At 31.3% G+C, this 11411-nt stretch overlaps 1 protein-coding gene across 1 annotated transcript; it reads right to left on the bottom strand.

The window, feature by feature from the left end:
* Window positions 1-1623: 1623 nt before the first annotated feature.
* LOC108455580 (probable leucine-rich repeat receptor-like protein kinase At1g35710) lies at window positions 1624-11195 on the bottom strand. Its single transcript, XM_053018555.1, is given in 4 exon segments — window positions 1624-1959; window positions 1961-1998; window positions 2261-4954; window positions 11042-11195. Coding segments are annotated over 4 exon segments (3222 nt in total).
* Between the last annotated feature and the right edge of the window lie 216 nt (window positions 11196-11411).

The following is an 11411-nucleotide window of genomic DNA, read 5'->3' on the forward strand; positions in this document are numbered from 1 at the left end:
AATCGACAAAGATTTGCCCCCAGTGCTAGTCAGATAAACTGACGATATTAAGTGTGTGACCATCACTAGTCAAATAAATCGACAAAGATTTGAGCTCAGCGCTAGTTGGATAAACCGACGATCGCATATGTAATTACAAAATAAAAAATTCCCTTATTTTATAATTCAATCATTTGCAACGAATAACTATACGACAATCTTTGATACATTCCATGATCATATATACATACATAATTTAACAATTCTTCATTCAATCCGGAATAACCAAATTACGTATAAGAATATAATTAAAAACTATGTAACAGTTAAATTAATTAGACTACATAAAAAAATAGAGTTTGAGTTCAAGGACAACGAACTTACCATATTGTGAAGGCTATAAAGGTTGAAGATGATTACTCGACAACCTTCTCCTTTCCATGATTACCAATTGGTCATTTCGTTTCTCCATCTAAAATTAACAACATAATTAAATTAATTTATTTACTCACCAAGAAACATATACTCAAACCATTAACCTTTAACCACATTTCATATATATGCACTCAATAGTAACCTTCAATAAAATTGAATCCTCAATTCCAAAACATGCTATTTAGTTACAATCAAGCAAATCCCATGCTAACCGATTTTCCACAAAGTCCAAAACAATTCATACTTTCAATTAATTCATAATATAATCCTAGAATTTATCATTTTCATAAATAAGTCCCTAAACCTTAAAATCATCAAAAGTCACTTAATAAATATGTTTATTTAACTCCTAAACTTAAAATCTATCAAAATAACACCAAAAAGTTAAAATTCTTTACAATGGAAACTTCCACAAACATCATAAATTCTAAAAATTCCAATATGAGTAAGCTAGTTCATAATCTTAAAGGTTTCGAAAATATAAAATTTAAGTAAAAAAAAAATCTACTAACCAATTTAACTTTGAAACTTTCAGCCCTAGGCCGTGCGTTTGTCTTCTCCTTCCAAGCTTTTCTTGTTTCGAAATTGAAGCAAATTGAAAAAGGAATTTTTAAGCTTCTCTTCCTATCCACTATCTAATATTCATCTTTATTGTATTTTATTTATAATAGTTTAATATAACATATATTATAGATAACATAATATATTACATACATATAAATATGATATGACCGTCCACTTAATTAACCAACAAGGGTATGATTGCTTTTCAAGTCCTTTAATTATAAATTAGTTTATACTTTAATAACCATGACACTTTTATCACTTCAACAATTAAGTCCCTATACCTTAATTTAAGTTCTAGTTCAATGAAATTACCTAACCGAAATTTAATTTACTTCTAACGTAATTTCATACATATTTAATAAAAATATTTATAAGTCTGGTTTACGAAAATAGGGTCCCAAAACCATATTTTCTAGCATCACTGACTTTCGGGTTGTTACAGAAATAAATACTAAAAATAGTAATGAAAATGCCTTTATAAATAAACTAGGTAAAAGTACGATATTACATTTATGATATGATTGATATTTAGGCATACTCCAACAGATATTTAAGAGAATATGATAATCACATCCACTTAAAAATGCTTCACCTGATCAACTACTATTTAGTAATTTGTAACTTTCACCGCTCATAAACATCTCATAATTCATAATTCTTAAGCTGGATAAGAGATATTTCATGAAGAGGCATTGAAATTGGAGACTTGATGCGTAGGAATTCTTGAGACACTAATTTCATTGTTGGTCGAGATTTGGGTTTGGCCTGTAAGCATGCCAAAGCAATCATAACAATGAAAGAGATGTCTCCTACCATTTTCCGACCTCTTGGGGGTGGTAATCGAGGGTCCAAAATTTCATTTAGCGTGACATTTTGGACACTAGATGGTGATGATGATGATGATGATAGTGTTGACAACAATTCGCCAGGATGCTTTCCCATCAATATTTCCAATGCCAATACTCCAAAACTATATACAGTCACATTTTTCAGTCACAACCAATGAATAAGCAAGTTCTGTAATTAAAACAAAAAATAATTAAAAATAGATTTTAATTTATATTGTACATTCAATTGTAGGTGCATGTATAGTTGCATTTGAGTTCTCTGATCTCCAGTTAAAACAAAAATTTTATTTATATTTGATGTTTGTTAATTTTGCTTTTCCCATTTATTTCCCTCATATTATTCTAATATGTAATTCAAAACAAATAATCAGTACAAGCTCAGAATGAATGGAGCTAAATAAAAAGGGAAAAAGAGAGTGAAGGTACAAAACCTGGGGCAATATATCCATACGTTCCAACAGGTACAGTTCGATTAGATGAATCAGGATCAAGAAATCTTGCAGTCCCAAAATCAGCAATAAAAGCTTCCCATTCTAAGTTCAACAAAACATTATTGCTTGAGATGTCTCGATGAACAATTGGATGATTCCAATCATGATGCATGTAAGATAGAGCATGTGCGACACCTTTGACAATGTTCACTCTTTTGGTCCAATCCAATTCCACAGCTTCCTCATCAATGCTCAAGGCATAAAACAAGCTTCCGTTTTCCATATATTCATAAATCAAGAACATGCAACGATTGTGGAGACAAAATCCATGGAGCTTGACAATGTTCTTGTGTCGTATTTCTGTTAAAAACTTGATCTCATTTCGGAAACTTGTATCATAAGTCGGCTGCTCAGCTTCCAATCGGTGGAGTTTTTTTAAAGCAACAACTCTGCCGCTTGGTAAGACTGCTCTGTAGACACTGCCATAACCCCCAGTTCCAATGCAATATTTCATATCAAAATCCTCTGTGGCTTTGATGATGTCTTCGAACGCAATCTTTCCATCAAAGTTCCAAATAGAGAACAAATCTCCATTTTCGGTTGGACTTGGATCAGGTTTCAAAGCTTTAGCTTTATATCGTCGGAATAGGATGAACATCACCAACACAAAAGTCGAGACAAAAAATAATAAAGTTGGAACCAGAATAACAACAGGCAGATTGTGCTTCACTACTTTGCTATTTCTTTCCTTGTTTACAGTTGGAGATGAAGGGCAAGGACGAAAGCCTTGAACGGAACCACATAAATACTTGTTGCCTGTAAATGTGTCGGGTGCAAAATGCAATAATCCATCTGGAATTGGACCCCATAGTGAATTCATTGACAAATTTAGGCTCTCCGGATAAATTGGAAATTCGGGAATCATGCCCGTTAGAATATTCTGACTGAGATCTAAGCTGCTTAAATGAGTTAAATTCCCAAATTGAGGAATCCTTCCATTCAAGTTATTGTTTGCCAAATTTAAGTATGTTAAATTTGACAAATTACCAATCTGAGTTGGAATGGGTCCAGTCAATTTGTTGCATGAGAGATCTAGGTGCTTTAACTTGAAACTCTCAATTTCATGGGATATGGGACCTTCCAAAAGATTCGAAGCCATGGATAGATACCTTAAATTGGGTAAATGAAGTAGAGATGAAGGGATAGAATGGGAAATGTGATTGGAATCAAGATGTAACTCTATTAGGTTGGTCATATTTCCAATTTCAGAAGGGATGGAACCATGTAAAAGATTTCTGTCAAGGAACAACCACTGCAAATTGGTCAAATAACACAGAGATGAAGGGATTGAGCCAATGAGTTTGTTATCGGAGAGAAACAATAGAGTCAGATTCTTTAATTTTCCAATATCCAATGGGATGAAACCTTCAAAAAGATTTGAGTCAAGCCACAAAACACTCAAGCTAGGTAAAAGACCTAGAAATGGAGGGATTTCACCACTCAAGTTATTGGCACCAAGATCCAAGTTAGTCAACCTCTTAAGATTTCTTATTTCTATTGGGATGGAACCATTTATTTTATTTATATAAAGATCTAAATATTCCAGACTGGATAAATTACCCAAATTTGGTGGGAGTGGGCCCAAAAGCTTATTGGAGGATAGATCCAGTGTAACCAAATTCGTTAGCCTACCAATGTCTTGTGGAATGGATCCATTAAGTTGGTTGTGCTGAAGGAGCAACGACCCTAGATTGGTTACATTGCTGATAGAAGATGGGATTGGACCAACAAGCATATTAAACGATAGAGCCAATGTAATCAAATTTCTTAGTCTCCCAATTTCTTGTGGAATGGTTCCATTAAGTTGGTTGCCTTGAAGGAGCAACGATTGTAGATTAGTTAGGTTGGTAATAGAAGATGGGATTGGACCAACAAGCATATTAGACGATAGAGCCAATGTAATCAAATTTGTCAATCTCCCAATTTCTCGTGGAATGGATCCATTAAGTTGGTTGCCTTGAAGGAGCAACGACTGTAGATTAGTTAGGTTGGTGATAGAAGATGGGATTGGACCAACAAGCATGTTGCTTGAGAGATGTAGATTAACCAAACTCTTCAACTTTCCTATATATGGAGGAATGGAACTATTGAGCTGGCAGTTTCGGAGGTGGAGAGTCCTTAGCTTTTTCAGTTTCCATATCTGGGGGGGGATGATGCTCCGTAATGGATTAGAGTTCATAATCAAGTGAGTGAGATTGGTCAAAAGACCTATAGCTGAAGGCATATCAACAATGAGGTTCCTCGTCAAATTTAGAGCAACAAGATTCTCCATCTTCTCAATTTCAAAAGGAATGGAATCAACTTCATTATAAGAAACATCAAGCACTGCCAATTGAGTAAGGTTTCCAAGTGAAGAAGGTAACTCACCTCTAAGATTATTTGAGGACAGATTGAGGGACTTGAGTTTCGAAAGTGCACCTATTTGAGGTGTTATACTCCCATTTAGACCATGGCCACTAAGATCAATCTCGAGGACACTTCCAGCAACACTACATCTGACACCAGGCCATGTACAATGGTGAACACCTATGTTGCTGTAGTTACTCCACCACCCAGTTTCCATCAATGCTTTTTCCTCAGTTAAAAGAGATTCTGAATCATTATTTGTTGCACTAGTAATCTCACTGCTCCTCACTGTTATAGAGAGTGAAAAAAGTAAAATAACAAAACAAGTGTAAAAAGAGAATGCCATAGCTATTACGATCAGGATTGAAGCTTTACTCCCAATTCTCTAGCTAATTTTAAAGAGCCGGTAAAAACATATACATATATATAAAGACTTGATCCAACATTTGCCTTTTTATCACTGTTCTATTATTAATTCCTTGGAATAATGATAACGATTTTTCCCATTCCGTTTTGTATGATAATATGCTCATATAAATATTAAAAAGGGATAATGATTTATTTGATCTTCCAATTTTATAAAAAATTATTTTATCTCTCTATTCAATTTTTCGTCTCTTTTAATCTTTAAACTTGTGTGTTTTTATTAAATCATCCTAAAATGGATGGAAAAATTAACATTTATAAATTTTGATACGTGGATGATATATCAACATTTAATTAATTTTTAAAGAAATTGAAATAATTAAAATTATTTAAAGAGTGTAAAACTATAAAAATTTTAATATTTTTTAATCTTAAAAATTAATTAATATTGACATGTCATCCATGTGGTAATCCATGTGTATGCCAGGTTAACAAATGTTAACTTTTTTCATCCAATTTGAGGTGATTTGATAAAAAAAATACAAATTCAAGAGTTAAAAGAGACAAAAAAATAAATTGATGACTAAAATATTTCTTTTTATAAAATTGGATTTACTAAAAGATTATTTTGCCTACTAAAAATAATTACCTTTTTGTAAAGTTATTATGAAAATTATTGGCCACGTACATGAACAATGTTTTGAACGTTTCATTTGTAGGAAATGAAGACCAAAATTGATTTTAGAGACTAAGCAGCTCAACGTTTCATTTTGATGTATGGCATCTATTATTTTACTGTTAAGAAAAATGTATTATTATTTTTAATTGTCTTAAATTTTATTTTAGAAAAAAATTAAATTGATTAAAATAATAAAAATAAAAGATAAATTGATTCAATATTTAAAATTATTACGTAATTTAAGATAATGTAAGAGATGAATTAATGTAATGAAATTATTCTGTTATTGCGACATCTTAATATTATTTGAGAATGTATGATTATAAAATGACTACAATTATAATAAGAATTTAATAAAATAATACTATTTTAAAATGTAACGAATGGTAATATTAAATTTGACTAACCAAACTTACTTTAAAGTAAATTAAGCAGGCGTGCTAGGTTACTTTTTATATTTAAATGTAGAAAATGTAGTGCAATTGATTGTGTAAATATGAAAATGTTATAGTCTTCGTTTTTGTAATTAATTTTATTTGAAAATGAGCTCTCACAAAGTTTGTTTTTCTCCATGGAAATTGTAGCCAAACTATTATAACTTCTTATCAGTGATTTCAGATATGTTTGATAAGTTTTAAGACAGGAGCTGAACATATATATATATATATATGTATATCTCTATGAGGTAATCCTATAGAAATTATTTATTTATTTTGTACCCTTAAGAAAATAAAAGATTGGTGAATTAAAACATTTCTTTTTAGATAAATATATCACAGCAAGTAAGAGTTAAGCTAGAAATTTTGTTTAAGGAGTCGAGATAAGATTATAAAATTTGAAGGTTTAAAATTAAAAAATTATATTAAAATATTTAAATTAAATTAAATTACTAAATTTAATCAAAGGTTAAAAAATTAAATTAAAATTTTTTTTTATTTCAGAACATGGTTGGTAGCCTCCGATGAACTTTTTGTAAGAGTACTGATTAATAAGACATGGTTTCTAAATCACTAGAATTATTGCAGAGGCTATTGTTGCAGCAAAAACAATATCCTTTGCAACTCTTCGATCGCTTGGAAGCGATAAGCGTGGATCTAAAATATCACTTAACATTATATTCTTGGAAGATAATGCCGATAGTGATACCAAGAGTTCACAAGGATGCTTTCCCATGAGCGTTTCAAGTGTAATATTTCAAAGCTATAAACATCACATTTTTCGATTACAACTATAATATAATATAAGCAAGTTCTGAATTTAACAAATAAGAAATGCAATTACTATATAGTTGTTAAAATAACAAAAGAACTTTAGTACTTGATAATCATGAAATAATATCCTTAAACTCTTGCTAATCTTTAACCATTATGGTTTAAGAATCGGGGTCTAATTTTCAATACCTATAAGGCATACTTACAACCCAATGAAGATAAAATAGTAGAATAACCAAACGAAAACAAACTCAAAGTTGGGAAACTTAACCATCAAAAGCTACCAGAACTAGTAAAGTTCATCTCGTCTCTCACTCGCTTCAGTCAGCTCTCTTGAATGAAGGTCCTGAATAGTACATATGTTAGTAGAAAATTGGACAAAACAATTTATTTCATCATTCAACTGGGAAACCGAAATTAAATTGCAGTTTAATTTAGGAATGTAAACAACATGTTTTAAGTGAATTTTGTCCGTCAATTTAACCATTCCTGCTTGGATAGCCACCACAATTTGGCCACCAAGGAGTCCTATGGAACATGCTACAACATCTCCCACATTCGTCAAACACATAAGTTCACTTGCAACATGATTTGAACACCCCGTATCAATAATCCAATTATTGTTGGACTTATCATTCAACTGAGTGGAAGTTTATTGTTTATTACCGAACACCACCGAAAGAGACTAACATTGTTCAACGGTAAAACCAGGAAGTTTCGCCCCCTGGTGGTGGTGGAGGAGGAGAAGACTTGTCACTAGCCATTTAAAATGATGAAAGAAAAAATTTCAAAAACCTTGCTCTTATACCATGACAAGAATATGTTAATCTCTTGAATTTTTTGATAGACCCCAAGGGTATATACATCTATACAATAGTAGTTACGTAATAATCAAATTGCTAAAATATAATATCCTATAATATCCCTTCAGGAATCAAATTGCTAAGAGATAGTATCCACAATAGTATCCTATAATATCTCATTAGGAATCAGATTGCTAAAAGATAATATCCCATAATAATATCCTAACAGACTTCCTACAAATAGGAGCCAAATTTCATTTGCAGTATCTGCAAAAAAAAATTGAGGAAAAAAAGGTTCTTTATTCTTCTCCATCTTTTTATATTTAAAGACTGTTCTATAAAGAATTACTACAAAAATTCATTTAGAAATTGGTACTCTTGTTATACTCCGTTCAATACTCAGTGAACTATTTTCTTCAGTCATTATGCTTCATTGAATCTTAAACAATTTGTAATAACTCTTTTGCACTCCAAAATATAGGTGGACAAATAGAATCTTAAACAAAGTGGTATGGTTACACTTCTTGAAGCATTCAATTAATTTTTTATGAGTTTATTTTATCTCTGCACGCCAATAATTTTAAGGTTCTATTTTTATAAATTTATTAGAAACTAAATAAGGCATATCTATGGATCGTATATTTACATGGCACTACAAGAATGATACTATGAGGAAGGCTATTGACAACAAAGCCACATTGAGGTCTATAATTTTATTAAATTTTGAATTCAAAGAATTTTCTTGCGAGAAAATGTATGTCATATTTATTGTTTTACCCATGTTTCATGTATTAGATTTCAATGGTTAATTTGTATTGAGATTAATCATATTATGAAAAAGTATAAATGTCTCACAAATTAATTTTTTTAAATCAAGTGCTAGTTTTCTCTCTCTCTCTCTCTCTCTCTATATATATATATATATATATGATATTTTATCATGCATAATTGTTATTGGTATAAAGTTATATAACCTTAAGCTAAAGGCATATGTTTTCTTTCCTGATAATTTCAAATATGAGGTCTATTTGGTAAACTTTCAAACATAGAAAGTTATGACTTTTAAAAAAGCATTTATGTACTTATAGGTACATTATACATACATGTTTGGTTATTGAATAAATTAATTCATTCCATCCAAATTATGAGTGAAATGTTTCACTATAAAAGTACTTTTTCTTTCTCATTAACTCAAGATATGTAATGGTTTGTTTTATTCAAACCACGATATTAGTAATTGGCATTTGGATGTTATTAATAAAACATTATTTTAAATGTCTTCATTGCAAAATGATACATTAAATGAATGTTTATAAAATATTATATAATATGAAAACTATCTTTGTTGACTTAAAATAATCATAAGCTAAATGAGTGAACTAGGTTAGGTGCGGTACCCTAGCCAAAACGGAGCAGTACCTAAGAGGCAATATGTTTGTTGCCTTAAGGGTATCAAACCCTTTTGGAAAAGAGTGTGGTACCTAAGAGTCAGTGAGCTTATTGACAGAGGGGTACTAAACCCTTTTATATTTTTATTGCATACAAGCCTCCCTTTTGATGGTCCTAAAAAATCTAGGTACCAAACCCCAATATTTGAGCTACCGTACCCTCCCAATTAAGGTGGCCCAAAGGTCACATTTTGAATCTAAAGAACTCGACCTCAAAGGCTTGGTATCAATACCTCTAGCTCTGCAAGTGCATTGAATGTCCAAATTAATGACTCCAACAGCTCAATTTCATTTCTATCAACACCAAACAACTATTATTCCATGAGAGGATATAAATTGAGCACAAGGACACTCAAAACAAGATAAGAAACATGCTTACAAAGATCAAGAGTAAAACTTCAATCATTTCTCTTTGTTATTCATATTTTCACTTGTATACACTCGTGGGTTCATTTGTAATTCATCCTTTCAAGTGTTGTCTTGTATTGTGAGAGAGCTTAATTGTTGTATATCTACCTTCTAAAGGTAATAATTCTTTCTCAATTTTATTTCTCTAGTTTGTGATGATTTACTTAAGGTTTTGGGTAGAAAACCTTAAGGGGAAGTGGCTATCTTGCTTATTGAAAAAATAGTTATTGTAGAAGTTAAACCATGTCTTTGAAAGGTTTAAAATTAGTGAATTTGGGAAATCTTTAGTTGTGGTAAGTTAATGTAGTGGAGGTAGGCAATTTGGGCCAAACCACTATAAATTATTGTGTCATCTTTGATTGTCATATTTTTTTAATTAAAAAAAAACACCAATTGACCTCCCTCTTAGTGTATATTGAGGTTAACAATCAAAATATAGACTATTTTGAAAATAGGAGGTGATTATTGGAACATTTTCAAAATACAAACAATGTTCCAATTGTTGCAAATGAAAAGTTACAAGCAACAAAAAATTGTATCACTTGGTTATTAACCAAAAGTTATCATTATTCATAGTGATAAGCTTATTTGTGTGATAGAATTTCTAGTATCTATTGAATAATTAAGTTTGTTGAAAATAGATGCGACTATCCAAATAGATATCTATTGGATAGCTATGTATCAATGAAGAGATGTGAGAACTCTTATAAATATGAGTCAAATTTTATTTGCAATTTGCACAAAAAAAAGTGTAACCTCTCCAACCTGGCCTAGACATTAGACCCGAATTTGGGAGATTACATCAGCCACCGAAATGGCCAGGTAGAATTATTTAAGTTTTAAAAGCAATTAACTATAAACATTTGTTTATTTTAGAATGAAGTTTTAGTCTCTTTTCAGAAAAACTCAGGAGTTAAAAAATGATTAAGTTTAACATCTTTATTATAACAATATTTACTATTAAAAACTTAGTTGAAAATCTAAATTACTTTCTTAACAAACATACAATTTAGCAGCAAAAACTCTCGTTCATAATCAACCACAGGCATTTCACCTTGTTTAATATCAAAAACTCTTGTCTTCTATCTTTGATATATAGTTCGCTCAGATATTTCTTTTGAAATTCCTTTTGAAAGAATTCCCAATCAGCCTGATCTGCGGATACATGGTGTGTCACTGACTGCCACTAGGTATATGCTTCTCCTTACAGTAGAGAAACAACACAAATAACACTTTTACACGGGTTGCATTCAAGTTGTTGTAAGACGTGTTTGGTGGATTCAATCCAAACCTCAGATGCGGAAGGATCAACTCATTTCAACCCTATAAATTCGATCGCATCATATCTACTAACTCTTTTATCTGAGCCCGACGAATAGTAGGTGTATGTGTCGTAGTGGATGTAGTTCCCACAACACGCTGAAGAGCATCAGCGATAGCTCGAAATAAATGTAAATCACCTCCTCCCTCAATATTACATCGCTCAATGTTAGGTTTTTGAGCACTAACTAGATTAACACTCGGTGCTATTGATTCGGTTCCATCTAACTCATTGGAGACATCGTCTCCAGTATACATCTCTTGATCAACATTGTTATTATAATCATTCGACATTTACAACTATAAAACAAAATATATATATATATATATATCAGCATCCAAATCCTAACTCAATTCAACTCAACTATGGCATGTACCTCTAGACTCAATTCTGAGCTCGATTCAATCCAAGAATCTGCTAAACCTGTAGGCTCTGATACCACTAAATGTAATACCCTTAACCCGTATCTGTCACTAGAATAGGATTTTAGAGCATTACCAAATAAACAT

The sequence above is a fragment of the Gossypium arboreum genome, chromosome 9 (assembly GCF_025698485.1).
Source record: "Gossypium arboreum isolate Shixiya-1 chromosome 9, ASM2569848v2, whole genome shotgun sequence".
NCBI lineage: Eukaryota > Viridiplantae > Streptophyta > Magnoliopsida > Malvales > Malvaceae > Gossypium > Gossypium arboreum.